Below are 17,039 nucleotides of genomic sequence, written 5' to 3' on the forward strand. Positions count from 1 at the left end.
ACCCTAATCTAGTATGTTTGTCATTGTAGACCTAGTAACCCTAACCTAGTATGTTTCTCATTGTAGATCTAGTAACTCTAACCTAGTATGTTTCTCATTGTAGACCTAGTAACTCTAACCTAGTATGTTTCTCATTGTAGACCTAGTAACTCTAACCTAGTATGTTTCTCATTGTATACCTAGTAACTCTAACCTAGTATGTTTCTCATTGTAGACCTAGTAACTCTGACCTAGTATGTTTCTCATTGTATACCTAGTAACTCTAACCTAGTATGTTTCTCATTGTAGACCTAGTAACCCTAACCTAGTATGTTTCTCATTGTAGACCTAGTAACCCTAACCTAGTATGTTTCTCATTGTAGACCTAGTAACTCTAACCTAGTATGTTTCTCATTGTAGACCTAGCAACTCTGACCTAGTATGTTTCTCATTGTAGACCTAGTAACTCTAACCTAGTATGTTTCTCATTGTATACCTAGTAACTCTAACCTAGTATGTTTCTCATTGTAGACCTAGTAACTCTAACCTAGTATGTTTCTCATTGTAGACCTAGTAACCCTAACCTAGTATGTTTCTCATTGTAAACCTAGTAACTCTAACCTAGTATGTTTCTCATTGTAGACCTAGTAACCCTAACCTAGTATGTTTCTCATTGTAGACCTAGCAACCCTAACCTAGTATGTTTCTCATTGTAGACCTAGTAACCCTAACCTAGTATGTTTCTCATTGTAGACCTAGTAACCCTAACCTAGTATGTTTCTCATTGTAGACCTAGCAACCCTAACCTAGTATGTTTCTCATTGTAGACCTAGTAACTCTAACCTAGTATGTTTCTCATTGTAGACCTAGCAACCCTAACCTAGTATGTTTCTCATTGTAGACCTAGCAACCCTAACCTAGTATGTTTCTCATTGTAAACCTAGTAACTCTGACCTAGTATGTTTCTCATTGTAGACCTAGTAACTCTGACCTAGTATGTTTCTCATTGTAGACCTAGTAACCTTAACCTAGTATGTTTCTCATTGTAGACCTAGTAACCCTAACCCTAACCTAGTATGTTTCTCATTGTAGACCTAGTAACTCTAACCCTAACCTAGTATGTTTCTCATTGTAGACCTAGTAACTCTAACCTAGTATGTTTCTCATTGTAGACCTAGTAACCCTAACCCTAACCTAGTATGTTTCTCATTGTAGACCTAGTAACTCTAACCTAGTATGTTTCTCATTGTAGATCTAGTAACTCTAACCTAGTATGTTTCTCATTGTAAACCTAGTAACTCTAACCTAGTATGTTTCTCATTGTAGACCTAGTAACTCTAACCTAGTATGTTTCTCATTGTAGACCTAGTAACTCTAACCTAGTATGTTTCTCATTGTAGACCTAGTAACTCTAACCTAGTATGTTTCTCATTGTAGACCTAGTAACCCTAACCTAGTATGTTTCTCATTGTAGACCTAGTAACCCTAACCTAGTATGTTTCTCATTGTAGACCTAGTAACCCTAACCCTAACCTAGTATGTTTCTCATTGTAGACCTAGTAACTCTAACCTAGTATGTTTCTCATTGTAAACCCACTAACCCTAACCTAGTATGTTTCTCATTGTAAACCTAGTAACTCTAACCTAGTATGTTTCTCATTGTAAACCTAGTAACCCTAACCTAGTATGTTTCTCATTGTAAACCCACCAACCCTAACCCTAACCTAGTATGTTTCTCATTGTAGACCCACTAACCCTAACCTAGTATGTTTCTCATTGTAGACCTAGTAACTCTAACCTAGTATGTTTCTCATTGTAGACCTAGTAACTCTAACCTAGTATGTTTCTCATTGTAGACCTAGTAACTCTAACCTAGTATGTTTCTCATTGTAGACCTAGTAACTTTAACCTAGTATGTTTCTCATTGTAAACCTAGTAACTCTAACCTAGTATGTTTCTCATTGTAGACCTAGTAACCCTAACCTAGTATGTTTCTCATTGTAGACCTAGTAACTCTAACCGAGTATGTTTCTCATTGTAAACCTAGTAACTCTAACCTAGTATGTTTCTCATTGTAGACCTAGTAACCCTAACCTAGTATGTTTCTCATTGTAGACCTAGTAACTCTAACCGAGTATGTTTCTCATTGTAAACCTAGTAACCCTAACCTAGTATGTTTCTCATTGTAGACCTAGTAACTCTAACCTAGTATGTTTCTCATTGTAAACCTAGTAACTCTAACCTAGTATGTTTCTCATTGTAGACCTAGTAACTCTAACCTAGTATGTTTCTCATTGTAGACCTAGTAACTCTAACCTAGTATGTTTCTCATTGTAGACCTAGCAACTCTAACCTAGTATGTTTCTCATTGTAGACCTAGCAACTCTAACCTAGTATGTTTCTCATTGTAGAACAAGTAACTCTAACCTAGTATGTTTCTCATTGTAAACCTAGTAACCCTAACCCTAACCTAGTATGTTTCTCATTGTAGACCTAGTAACCCTAACCTAGTATGTTTCTCATTGTAGACCTAGTAACTCTAACCCTAACCTAGTATGTTTCTCATTGTATACCTAGTAACCCTAACCTAGTATGTTTCTCATTGTAGACCTAGTAACTCTAACCTAGTATGTTTCTCATTGTAAACCTAGCAACCCTAACCTAGTATGTTTCTCATTGTAGACCTAGTAACTCTAACCTAGTATGTTTCTCATTGTAGACCTAGCAACTCTAACCTAGTATGTTTCTCATTGTAGACCTAGCAACTCTAACCTAGTATGTTTCTCATTGTAGACCTAGTAACCCTAACCTAGTATGTTTCTCATTGTAGACCTAGTAACTCTAACCTAGTATGTTTCTCATTGTAGACCTAGTAACTCTAACCTAGTATGTTTCTCATTGAAGACCTAGTAACTCTAACCTAGTATGTTTCTCATTGTAGACCTAGTAACTCCTAACCTAGTATGTTTCTCATTGTAAACCTAGTAACCCTAACCCTAACCTAGTATGTTTCTCATTGTAGACCTAGTAACCCTAACCTAGTATGTTTCTCATTGTAGACCTAGTAACTCTAACCCTAACCTAGTATGTTTCTCATTGTAAACCTAGTAACCCTAACCCTAACCTAGTATGTTTCTCATTGTATACCTAGTAACCCTAACCTAGTATGTTTCTCATTGTAAACCTAGTAACTCTAACCTAGTATGTTTCTCATTGTAGACCTAGTAACTCTAACCTAGTATGTTTCTCATTGTAGACCTAGTAACTCTAACCTAGTATGTTTCTCATTGTAGACCTAGTAACTCTAACCTAGTATGTTTCTCATTGTAAACCTAGCAACCCTAACCTAGTATGTTTCTCATTGTAGACCTAGTAACTCTAACCTAGTATGTTTCTCATTGTAGACCTAGTAACCCTAACCTAGTATGTTTCTCATTGTAGACCTAGTAACTCTAACCTAGTATGTTTCTCATTGTATACCTAGTAACCCTAACCTAGTATGTTTCTCATTGTAGACCTAGTAACTCTAACCTAGTATGTTTCTCATTGAAGACCTAGTAACTCTAACCTAGTATGTTTCTCATTGTAGACCTAGTAACTCTAACCTAGTATGTTTCTCATTGAAGACCTAGTAACTCTAACCTAGTATGTTTCTCATTGAAGACCTAGTAACTCTAACCTAGTATGTTTCTCATTGTAGACCTAGTAACTCTAACCTAGTATGTTTCTCATTGTAGACCTAGTAACCCTAACCCTAACCTAGTATGTTTCTCATTGTAGACCTAGTAACCCTAACTCTAACCTAGTATGTTTCTCATTGAAGACCTAGTAACTCTAACCTAGTATGTTTCTCATTGTAAACCTAGTAACTCTAACCTAGTATGTTTCTCATTGTAGACCTAGTAACTCTAACCTAGTATGTTTCTCATTGTAAACCTAGTAACTCTAACCTAGTATGTTTCTCATTGTAGACCTAGTAACTCTAACCTAGTATGTTTCTCATTGTAGACCTAGTAACTCTAACCTAGTATGTTTCTCATTGTATACCTAGTAACTCTAACCTAGTATGTTTCTCATTGAAGACCTAGTAACTCTAACCTAGTATGTTTCTCATTGTATACCTAGTAACTCTAACCTAGTATGTTTCTCATTGAAGACCTAGTAACTCTAACCTAGTATGTTTCTCATTGTAAACCTAGTAACTCTAACCTAGTATGTTTCTCATTGTAGACCTAGTAACTCTAACCTAGTATGTTTCTCATTGTAGACCTAGTAACTCTAACCTAGTATGTTTCTCATTGTAGACCTAGTAACTCTAACCCTAACCTAGTATGTTTCTCATTGTAGACCTAGTAACTCTAACCCTAACCTAGTATGTTTCTCATTGTAGACCTAGTAACTCTAACCCTAACCTAGTATGTTTCTCATTGTAGACCTAGTAACTCTAACCCTAACCTAGTATGTTTCTCATTGTAGACCTAGTAACTCTAACCCTAACCTAGTATGTTTCTCATTGTAGACCCACTAACACTAACCTAGTATGCTTCTCATTGTAGACCTAGTAACTCTAACCCTAACCTAGTATGTTTCTCATTGTAGACCTAGTAACCCTAACCTAGTATGTTTCTCATTGTAGACCTAGTAACCCTAACCTAGTATGTTTCTCATTGAAGACCTAGTAACTCTAACCTAGTATGTTTCTCATTGTATACCTAGTAACTCTAACCTAGTATGTTTCTCATTGAAGACCTAGTAACTCTAACCTAGTATGTTTCTCATTGAAGACCTAGTAACTCTAACCTAGTATGTTTCTCATTGTAAACCTAGTAACTCTAACCTAGTATGTTTCTCATTGTAGACCTAGTAACTCTAACCTAGTATGTTTCTCATTGTATACCTAGTAACTCTAACCTAGTATGTTTCTCATTGTAGACCTAGTAACTCTAACCTAGTATGTTTCTCATTGTATACCTAGTAACTCTAACCTAGTATGTTTCTCATTGTATACCTAGTAACTCTAACCTAGTATGTTTCTCATTGTAGACCTAGTAACTCTAACCTAGTATGTTTCTCATTGTAGACCTAGTAACTCCAACCTAGTATGTTTCTCATTGTAGACCTAGCAACCCTAACCTAGTATGTTTCTCATTGTAGACCTAGTAACCCTAACCTAGTATGTTTCTCATTGTAGACCTAGTAACCCTAACCCTAACCTAGTATGTTTCTCATTGTAGACCTAGTAACTCTAACCCTAACCTAGTATGTTTCTCATTGTAGACCTAGTAACTCTAACCCTAACCTAGTATGTTTCTCATTGTAGACCTAGTAACTCTAACCCTAACCTAGTATGTTTCTCATTGTAGACCCACTAACACTAACCTAGTATGCTTCTCATTGTAGACCTAGTAACTCTAACCCTAACCTAGTATGTTTCTCATTGTAAACCTAGTAACTCTAACCTAGTATGTTTCTCATTGTAGACCTAGTAACCCTAACCTAGTATGTTTCTCATTGTAGACCTAGTAACTCTAACCTAGTATGTTTCTCATTGTAGACCTAGTAACCCTAATCTAGTATGTTTCTCATTGTAAACCTAGTAACTCTAACCTAGTATGTTTCTCATTGTAGACCTAGTAACCCTAATCTAGTATGTTTCTCATTGTAAACCTAGTAACTCTAACCTAGTATGTTTCTCATTGTATACCTAGTAACTCTAACCTAGTATGTTTCTCATTGTAGACCTAGTAACTCTAACCTAGTATGTTTCTCATTGTAAACCTAGTAACTCCAACCTAGTATGTTTCTCATTGTAGACCTAGTAACTCTAACCTAGTATGTTTCTCATTGTAGACCTAGTAACCCTAACCCTAACCTAGTATGTTTCTCATTGTAGACCTAGTAACCCTAACCTAGTATGTTTCTCATTGTAGACCTAGTAACTCTAACCTAGTATGTTTCTCATTGTAGACCTAGTAACTCTAATCTAGTATGTTTCTCATTGTAGACCTAGTAACTCTAACCTAGTATGTTTCTCATTGTAGACCTAGTAACTCTAACCTAGTATGTTTCTCATTGTAGACCTAGTAACTCTAATCTAGTATGTTTCTCATTGTAGACCTAGTAACCCTAATCTAGTATGTTTCTCATTGTAGACCTAGTAACCCTAACCTAGTATGTTTCTCATTGTAGACCTAGTAACTCTAACCTAGTATGTTTCTCATTGAAGACCTAGTAACTCTAACCTAGTATGTTTCTCATTGTATACCTAGTAACTCTAACCTAGTATGTTTCTCATTGTAGACCTAGTAACTCTAACCTAGTGTGTTTCTCATTGTAGACCTAGTAACTCTAACCCTAACCTAGTATGTTTCTCATTGTAGACCTAGTAACTCTAACCCTAACCTAGTATGTTTCTCATTGTAGACCTAGTAACTCTAACCTAGTATGTTTCTCATTGTAGACCTAGTAACTCTAACCTAGTGTGTTTCTCATTGTAGACCTAGTAACTCTAACCTAGTATGTTTCTCATTGTAAACCTAGTAACTCTAACCTAGTATGTTTCTCATTGTAGACCTAGTAACTCTAACCTAGTATGTTTCTCATTGTAAACCTAGTAACTCTAACCTAGTATGTTTCTCATTGTAAACCTAGTAACTCTAACCTAGTATGTTTCTCATTGTAGACCTAGTAACTCTAACCTAGTATGTTTCTCATTGTAAACCTAGTAACTCTAACCTAGTATGTTTCTCATTGTAAACCTAGTAACTCTGACCTAGTATGTTTCTCATTGTAAACCTAGTAACCCTAACCTAGTATGTTTCTCATTGTAAACCTAGTAACTCTAATCTAGTATGTTTCTCATTGTAGACCTAGTAACTCTAACCCTAACCTAGTATGTTTCTCATTGTAGACCTAGTAACTCTAACCTAGTATGTTTCTCATTGTAGATCTAGTAACTCTAACCTAGTATGTTTCTCATTGTAGACCTAGTAACTCTAACCTAGTATGTTTCTCATTGTAGATCTAGTAACTCTAACCTAGTATGTTTCTCATTGTAAACCTAGTAACCCTAACCTAGTATGTTTCTCATTGTAAACCTAGTAACCCTAACCTAGTATGTTTCTCATTGTAGACCTAGTAACTCTAACCCTAACCTAGTATGTTTCTCATTGTAGACCTAGTAACTCTAACCTAGTATGTTTCTCATTGTAGACCTAGTAACTCTAACCTAGTATGTTTCTCATTGTAGACCTAGTAACTCTAACCTAGTATGTTTCTCATTGTAGACCTAGTAACCCTAACCTAGTATGTTTCTCATTGTAGACCTAGTAACTCTAACCTAGTATGTTTCTCATTGTAGACCTAGTAACTCTGACCTAGTATGTTTCTCATTGTAGACCTAGTAACCTTAACCTAGTATGTTTCTCATTGTAGACCTAGTAACTCTAACCTAGTATGTTTCTCATTGTAAACCTAGTAACTCTAACCTAGTATGTTTCTCATTGTAGACCTAGTAACTCTAACCTAGTATGTTTCTCATTGTAGACTTAGTAACTCTAACCTAGTATGTTTCTCATTGTAAACCTAGTAACCCTAACCTAGTATGTTTCTCATTGTAGACTTAGTAACTCTAACCTAGTATGTTTCTCATTGTAAACCTAGTAACCCTAACCTAGTATGTTTCTCATTGTAGACCTAGTAACTCTAACCTAGTATGTTTCTCATTGTATACCTAGTAACCCTAACCTAGTATGTTTCTCATTGTAGACCTAGTAACTCTAACCTAGTATGTTTCTCATTGTAGACCTAGTAACTCTAACCTAGTATGTTTCTCATTGTAGACCTAGTAACTCTAACCTAGTATGTTTCTCATTGTAGACCTAGTAACCCTAACCTAGTATGTTTCTCATTGTAGATCTAGTAACTCTAACCTAGTATGTTTCTCATTGTAGACCTAGTAACTCTAACCTAGTATGTTTCTCATTGTAAACCTAGTAACTCTAACCTAGTATGTTTCTCATTGTAAACCTAGTAACTCTAATCTAGTATGTTTCTCATTGTAAACCTAGTAACTCTAACCTAGTATGTTTCTCATTGTAGACCTAGTAACTCTAACCTAGTATGTTTCTCATTGTAAACCTAGTAACTCTAACCGAGTATGTTTCTCATTGTAGACCTAGTAACTCTAACCTAGTATGTTTCTCATTGTAGACCTAGTAACTCTAACCTAGTATGTTTCTCATTGTAGACCTAGTAACTCTAATCTAGTATGTTTGTCATTGTAGACCTAGTAACTCTAACCTAGTATGTTTCTCATTGTAGACCTAGTAACTCTAACCTAGTATGTTTCTCATTGTAGACCTAGTAACTCTAACCTAGTATGTTTCTCATTGTAAACCTAGTAACTCTAACCTAGTATGTTTCTCATTGAAGACCTAGTAACTCTAACCTAGTATGTTTCTCATTGTAAACCTAGTAACTCTAACCTAGTATGTTTCTCATTGTAGACCTAGTAACTCTAACCTAGTATGTTTCTCATTGTAGACCTAGTAACTCTAACCTAGTATGTTTCTCATTGTATACCTAGTAACCCTAACCTAGTATGTTTCTCATTGTAGACCTAGTAACTCTAACCTAGTATGTTTCTCATTGTATACCTAGTAACCCTAACCTAGTATGTTTCTCATTGTATACCTAGTAACTCTAACCTAGTATGATTCTCATTGTAGACCTAGTAACTCTAACCTAGTATGTTTCTCATTGTAGACCTAGTAACTCTGACCTAGTATGTTTCTCATTGTAAACCTAGTAACCCTAACCTAGTATGTTTCTCATTGTAAACCTAGTAACTCTAACCTAGTATGTTTCTCATTGTAGACCTAGTAACCCTAACCTAGTATGTTTCTCATTGTAGACCTAGTAACCCTAACCTAGTATGTTTCTCATTGTAGACCTAGTAACTCTAACCTAGTATGTTTCTCATTGTATACCTAGTAACCCTAACCTAGTATGTTTCTCATTGTAGACCTAGTAACTCTAACCTAGTATGTTTGTCATTGTATACCTAGTAACTCTAATCTAGTATGTTTCTCATTGTAAACCTAGTAACCCTAACCTAGTATGTTTCTCATTGTAGACCTAGTAACTCTAACCTAGTATGTTTCTCATTGTAGACCTAGTAACCCTAACCTAGTATGTTTGTCATTGTATACCTAGTAACTCTAATCTAGTATGTTTCTCATTGTAAACCTAGTAACCCTAAGCGAGTATGATTCTCATTGTAGACCTAGTAACCCTAACCTAGTATGTTTGTCATTGTAGACCTAGTAACCCTAACCTAGTATGTTTCTCATTGTAGACCTAGTAACTCTAACCTAGTATGTTTCTCATTGTAGACCTAGTAACTCTAACCTAGTATGTTTCTCATTGTAGACCTAGTAACTCTAACCTAGTATGTTTCTCATTGTAGACCTAGTAACCCTAACTCTAACCTAGTATGTTTCTCATTGTAAACCTAGTAACTCTAACCTAGTATGTTTCTCATTGTAGACCTAGTAACTCTAATCTAGTATGTTTCTCATTGTAAACCTAGTAACTCTAACCTAGTATGTTTCTCATTGTAGACCTAGTAACTCTAACCTAGTATGTTTCTCATTGTAGACCTAGTAACCCTAACCTAGTATGTTTCTCATTGTAGACCTAGTAACCCTAACCCTAACCTAGTATGTTTCTCATTGTAGACCTAGTAACTCTAACCTAGTATGTTTCTCATTGTAGACCTAGTAACTCTAACCCTAACCTAGTATGTTTCTCATTGTAGACCCACTAACACTAACCTAGTATGTTTCTCATTGTAGACCTAGTAACCCTAACCTAGTATGTTTCTCATTGTAGACCTAGTAACTCTAACCTAGTATGTTTCTCATTGTAGACCTAGTAACTCTACCCTAGTATGTTTCTCATTGTATACCTAGTAACTCTAACCTAGTATGTTTCTCATTGTAGACCTAGTAACTCTAACCTAGTATGTTTCTCATTGTAGACCTAGTAACTCTAACCTAGTATGCTTCTCATTGTAGACCTAGTAACTCTAACCTAGTATGTTTCTCATTGTAGACCTAGTAACTCTAACCTAGTATGTTTCTCATTGAAGACCTAGTAACTCTAACCCTAACCTAGTATGTTTCTCATTGTAGACCTAGTAACTCTAACCTAGTATGTTTCTCATTGTAGACCTAGTAACCCTAACCTAGTATGTTTCTCATTGTAGACCTAGTAACTCTAACCTAGTATGTTTCTCATTGTAGATCTAGTAACTCTAACCTAGTATGTTTCTCATTGTATACCTAGTAACTCTAACCTAGTATGTTTCTCATTGTAGACCTAGTAACTCTAACCTAGTATGTTTCTCATTGTAGACCTAGTAACTCTAACCTAGTATGTTTCTCATTGTAGACCTAGTAACCCTAACCTAGTATGTTTCTCATTGTAAACCTAGTAACCCTAACCTAGTATGTTTCTCATTGTAAACCTAGTAACTCTAACCTACTATGTTTCTCATTGTAGACCTAGTAACTCTAACCTAGTATGTTTCTCATTGTAAACCTAGTAACCCTAACCTAGTATGTTTCTCATTGTAAACCTAGTAACTCTAACCTACTATGTTTCTCATTGTAGACCTAGTAACTCTAACCTAGTATGTTTCTCATTGTAAACCTAGTAACTCTAACCTAGTATGTTTCTCATTGTAGACCTAGTAACTCTGACCTAGTATGTTTCTCATTGAAGACCTAGTAACTCTAACCTAGTATGTTTCTCATTGTAGACCTAGTAACTCTAACCTAGTATGTTTCTCATTGTAAACCTAGTAACCCTAACCTAGTATGTTTCTCATTGTAGACCCACCAACCCTAACCCTAACCTAGTATGTGAAACACACCGAAATAACTTCAAGGAATGGGACAAATGTTTCATCATCAAACACTTCAAGGTCCAGATGAGAGCAGGAACATGATCTTATTCAACTGATGACGGGGACCAATCAGACTCACCAATGGAAGCTTCTCCTCCATGGCCCTCTCTGTGGCGATATCCACCATGTTGGCTGACAGGTCCAGGCCCAGCACCTCCACGCCGAAGGCCTGCAGAACATCATTGTCATCATGATCATAATCATCATTGGGATATATGACCTAACCCGATCCTATTGTTTATAATGTGAATGTGCATATAGTGGACTGGACCATTTCTCCTATATACTAATGTCACTTGGGCTGACCTTTGCCATGTAGAAGTTTCCGCCACCGATGCCACACCCCACATCCAGCACCTTCATCCCAGGCTTCAAGTTCAGCAGGTCCACAAACTCCTTTTTTACCACAAAGTTAAAAAACAGAAAGTGTCAAGCCCATTCCAATAATAACTACACACACATGTCTGGTATTTGTATGTAGAGAAGGCCAAAAGAGCACAGTACTGTGGCAGCAGTCTGTGTAACCCAGTCTAAACAGTAACTACACAGCCTCTCCAGTGTGTTGTCCTTCCATGTTTCAGCAGTCTGTGTAACCCAGTCTAAACAGTAACTACATAGCCTCTCCAGTGTGTTGTCCTTCCATGTTTCAGCAGTCTGTGTAACCCTGTCTAAACAGTAACTACAGCCTCTCCAGTGTGTTGTCCTTCCATGTTTCAGCAGTCTGTGTAACCCTGTCTAAACAGTAACTACAGCCTCTCCAGTGTGTTGTCCTTCCATGTTTCAGCAGTCTGTGTAACCCTGTCTAAACAGTAACTACAGCCTCTCCAGTGTGTTGTCCTTCCATGTTTCAGCAGTCTGTGTAACCCAGTCTAAACAGTAACTACACAGCCTCTCCAGTGTGTTGTCCTTCCATGTTTCAGCAGTCTGTGTAACCCTGTCTAAACAGTAACTACACAGCCTCTCCAGTGTGTTGTCCTTCCATGTTTCAGCAGTCTGTGTAACCCAGTCTAAACAGTAACTACACAGCCTCTCCAGTGTGTTGTCCTTCCATGTTTCAGCAGTCTGTGTAACCCTGTCTAAACAGTAACTACACAGCCTCTCCAGTGTGTTGTCCTTCCATGTTTCAGTGATTTTTATTAAACTTTGTCGTGGTTCACATATCCATCTGTCCATAGGAAAAAAACAACCTTTCTACTCTGGGTCTTGATGTCCCAAACCTATGTTGGCTATGTGTGTGTGCATGCGTGACTGTGTGTATGCCCGTGTGAGTGTGTGCAGGACTCCCCCCTACCTTGGTAGTGCTGGGTCCGCCAGTGCTCACGTATCCTGCCCCAAACATCTTCTCGTATCGCAGGATGCCGTTGCGTGTGTACTGCTGGTTGTCCAGGAACTGCTGGAAGGTTCTGAAGCCCTCTTGACAGGCGGTGTCCCGACCCACCTTCTCCAACAACCAACACACCTGGTTCTGGTTGTTCTTCATCTGAAGAGGGGAAGAGACAGGAAGATATGGGGAGAGTAATATGCCACACACACACACACACACACACACACACACACACACACACACACACACACACACACACACACACACACACACACACACAGTAAAGCAACCTACCTTGATGTATGTCTGCACGATTTTATTGAGCACGATGTCAAAGCCAAACACCTGCTTCTCCGCCCCCTCTGACTCCTCCCACAGTGTTGTTGTCATCAGGTGACTGTAGTTGGCCGACGATCTGTAGTGGGTGGGGTTAAATGTCCTCTTACAGTCACCTTGAGAGAGAGAGAGAGAGAGAGAGAGAGAGAGAGAGAGAGAGAGAGAGAGAGAGAGAGACAGAGAGAGAGAGAGAGAGAGAGAGAGAGAGATAGAGAGAGAGAGACAGACAGACAGAGAGACAGAGAGACAGAGAGAGACAGGTATAAAGGAGATGGACCCACTGGTTGCCCTCTAGGTTACAGAGAGCTGGTAGTCCCATCCACCAAACTACCAGGTGTGAAACAGGGAAGAGACTCAGGGGGTATGCTAATTTGGTATAGAGCAGACCTAACCCACTCTATTAAATTAGTCAAAACAGGAACATTTAACATCTGGCTAGAAATGAATAAGGAAATGATCTCAACAGAGAAACATGTCCTCATGTGTGCTACCTATATCCCCCCAATAGAATTCCCATACTTTAACGATGACAGCTTCTACATCCTAGAGGGGGAGATCAACAATTTCCAGGCCCAGGGACATGTTCTAGTCTGTGGCGACCTAAATGCCAGAACTAGACAAGAACCTGACAGCCTCAGCACACAGGAGGACAAACACCTACATAGAGGTGACAGTATTCCCTCCCCCATATTCCCCTAGAGACACAACTATGAAAACATAACCAACAAAAACGGGTCACAAGTCCTGCAGCTCTGTTGGACGCTGGTTATGTATATAGCCAATGGTAGGCGTCGAGGGGACTCCTATGGTATTCCTGGACCAAATGTTTCACTGTAATAGTGAAGGTGTAAACATGGTAGTAGAAAACCTAAACAGTATATCTGACCTCAGCTTCCATATCAAATCAAAAAATGTCAAGCAGACAACCTAAGAAAATGAACAACAATGACAAATGGTTTGATGAAGAATGCAAAAACCTAAGAAAGAAATAGAGAAACCTGTCCAACCAAAAACATAGAGACCCAGAAAACCTGAGTCTACGCCTTCACTATGGTGAATCACTAAAACAATACAGAAATACACTACGGAAAGAGAAGGAACAGCACATCAGAAATCAGCTCAATGTAATTGAAGAATCCATAGAATCAAACCACTTGTGAGAAAATTGGAAAACACTAAACAAACAACACGGGAAGTTATCTATCCAAAACGGAGATGTTTGGATAAACCACCTTTCCAATCGTTTTGTCTCAATAACAAACAACAAACAACAAACAGCAAAAACATATACATGATCAAATACACATCTTAGAATCAACTATTAAAGACTACCAGAACCCACTGGATTCTCCAAATACATTGAATGAACTACAGGACAAAACACAAAACCCTCCAACCCAAAAAGGCCTGTGGGGTTGATGGTATCCTAAATGAAATTATAACATATACAGACCACAAATTCCAATTGGCTATATTTAAACTCTTTAACATCATCCTCAGCTCTGGCATCAACAAATTGGCGAGGGCACTAGAACAGTCTGCAGCACCCGGCCTCACCCTACTAGAATCTGAAGTAAAATGTCTACTGTTTGCTGATGATCTGGTGCTTCTGTCCCCAACCAAGTAGAGCCTACAGCAGCACCTAGATATTCTGCACAGATTCTGCCAGACCTGGGCCCTGACAGTAAATCTCAGTAAGACAAAAATAATGGTGTTCCAAATAAGGTCCAGTTGCCAGGACCACGAATACAAATTCAATCTAGACACCGTTGCCCTAGAGCACACAAAAAACTATACATACCTCGTCCTAAACATCAGCACCACAGGTAACGTCCACAAAGCTGTGAACGATCTGAGAGAGGAAGAAGGGCCTTCTGTGCCATCAAAAGGGACATAAAATTCAACATACCAATTAGGATCTGTCTGAAAATACTTGAATCAGTTGCATCAGTTACAGAACCCAGTTATAGAATCCATTGCCCTTCATGGCCTGGGGTCCGCTCACCAACCAAGACTTCACAAAATGGGACAAACACAAAATTGAGACTCTGCAAGCAGAATTCAGCAAAAATATCCTCTGTGTACAATGTAAAACACCAAATAATCCATGCAGAGCAGAATTAGGCTGATACCCGCTAATTATCAAAATCCAGAAAAGAGATGTTAAATTCTACAACCACCTAAAAATAAGTGATTCCCAAACCTTCCATAACAAAGCCATCAACTACAGAGAAATTAACCTGGAGAAGAGCCCCCTTAGCAAGCTGGTCCTGGGGCTCTGTTCATAAACACAAACAGAACCCACAGAGCCCCAAGACATCAACACAATTAGACCCAACCAAATTATGAGAAAACAAAAACATAATTACTTGACACATTGGAAAGAATTTACAAAAAAACAGAACAAACTAGAATGTTATTTGGCCTGAAACAGGGAGTACACAGTGGCAGAATACCTGACCACTGTGAAACCCAAAATTAAGGAAGTCTTTGACTATGTATAGACTCAGTGAGCATAGCCTTGTAATTAAGAAAGGTCGCCGTAGGCAGACCTGGCTCTCAAGAGAAGACAGGCTATGTGCACACTGCCCACAAAACCTCATGCCAAATGTATGACCATATTAGAGACACATATTTCCCTCAGATTACACAGACCTACAAATACTTCGAAAAACAAATCCAATTTTGATAAACTCCAATATCTATTGAGTGAAATAACCAGTAGGTGGAAAACTACCCAATTGTCATACTTGAGTAAAAGTATAGATACCTTAATAGAAAGTGACTCAAGTAGAAGTAAAAATCACCCAGTAAAATCCTACTTGAGGAAAAGTCTAAAAGTATTTGGTTTTAAATATACTTAATTATCAAAATTAAAGTATAAATAATTAAGAATTCCTTATATTAAGAAAAGCAGACAGCACCATTTTCTTGCTTTTAAAATGTACAGATAGCCAGGGGCACACTACAACACTCAGACATTATTTACACAACATGCATTTGTGTTTAGTGAGTCCGCCAGGCCAGAAGCAGTAGGGATGACTACTTGTTCTCTTGATAAGTGCTTGAATTTGAACCATTTTCCTGTCCTGCTAAGCATTCAAAATGTAACAAGTACTTTTGGTTGTCAGGGAAAATGTAAGTAAAAAGTACAGATACCCCACCTATGTATGGAGGTATGGCAATACCTCCACCTCTACCCACTCTGTCTGCTCTGTAGACATTATACCCAGCTAACAGAACATCTGAGTCTGAAACAGAGATACAGAGCCAGGATTCAGATATAATCAATATGTCAGCATGTGATTGTGAGACAAGTATTTCAATAAAATCTAACTTCTGGATCAAGCTTCTAGCATTCAAATGAACAAATCCAAGGCCACTATTTCGAGAGCTCATATCAGATGGAGCATTCAAGGTAATATTAGATGAGCGAGGCTTCCTCGTGTAGCTACTGACAGGCCTGAGTTGGATGGAGACGAGATTACTTCTAACAATATCCCTCTGCCTGTACGAGGAAGTGGCAACACGGTACCTTGACAGTAGTGTAACAATAACATAAAGTCCATCCACAGTTCCATCCATGTTCGCAGCACCTGTAGAGCTATTTAAAGCTATGGGGGGAGCAGTGAGTATAGCCTGATGGGAAATCGACCAATTCCGAGTATCAACCCCCATGGCTATATATTGTCAATTCTCACATGCCCTGTTTGAGGCTATAGTGAGAGCCAGGTTTGAGGAGAGAATGCTTGTACCATATCTATTCAGATGTAATCCATCCCGGAGAAATACATTTGGTCGATGTAGAAAAGCTGTAAAATTGTCCACATATTGTATGCTTATTGAACCACAATAACCTTTAAGCCAGATGTGTAGCTGGCGTATACAACTGAAATGACTTTCCGTAGAGCGTGGAGACGGGAATGGACCTGAAATAATGCGTTGTTTACCTGATTTAAGTAGAGTATGAATCAGTGATTTAAAGTAATTTTTAAGTTGCTCAGATTCCTGTAGTTTAATATCATTTGACCCTACATGGACAGTGATAGCTGAAGCAGTTGGGCGTTCACTAATGAGTAGCGGGATCATACAGTCCATGTCCTGGGTCCAGGAACCCGGGTAACAGATGGTCTCTGCTTTCCTAATAGAAACATTTTGGATCATAGATGAGCCCACAATAAGGACAGTGGTACTACTGCTTGGTAATTTTTTTAAGTTGCGTCTCTCTTGAGTTATCTTCCTCCTAGAAAGTTGTTTGGGGCTAGTTGTAGAGCTGTTTCGTTGTAAATTGTTTAGATGGCAGGGGTATCACTTGCTTTCGGGCAAAGTTGTTTGTTCTTTTGGGGCCAGAGGCAGAAATCTCAGACTCTTCCAATACCCGGTATCTGTTTCCCAGTTCCAAGGCATCACTTTGCCTTGGCGTTTTTC

At 38.2% G+C, this 17,039-nt stretch overlaps 1 protein-coding gene across 5 annotated transcripts in view; it reads right to left on the reverse strand.

The window, feature by feature from the left end:
* LOC115205744 (phosphoethanolamine N-methyltransferase 3) overlaps nucleotides 1-17,039 on the reverse strand; it is a 44,207-nt gene that overhangs the window by 10,343 nt on the left and 16,825 nt on the right. For all 5 annotated transcript variants that reach the window (XM_029772027.1, XM_029772028.1, XM_029772025.1 and 2 more), the window contains 4 exons: nucleotides 12,570-12,727; nucleotides 12,243-12,431; nucleotides 11,258-11,347; nucleotides 11,031-11,120 (listed from right to left, as the gene is read on the reverse strand). In XM_029772027.1, the coding sequence (XP_029627887.1) occupies nucleotides 11,031-11,120; nucleotides 11,258-11,347; nucleotides 12,243-12,431; nucleotides 12,570-12,727 (527 nt within the window). The remainder of the gene's footprint in view (nucleotides 1-11,030; nucleotides 11,121-11,257; nucleotides 11,348-12,242; nucleotides 12,432-12,569; nucleotides 12,728-17,039) is intronic.

This window comes from Salmo trutta, chromosome 13 (genome assembly GCF_901001165.1).
Source record: "Salmo trutta chromosome 13, fSalTru1.1, whole genome shotgun sequence".
Lineage (NCBI taxonomy): Eukaryota > Metazoa > Chordata > Actinopteri > Salmoniformes > Salmonidae > Salmo > Salmo trutta.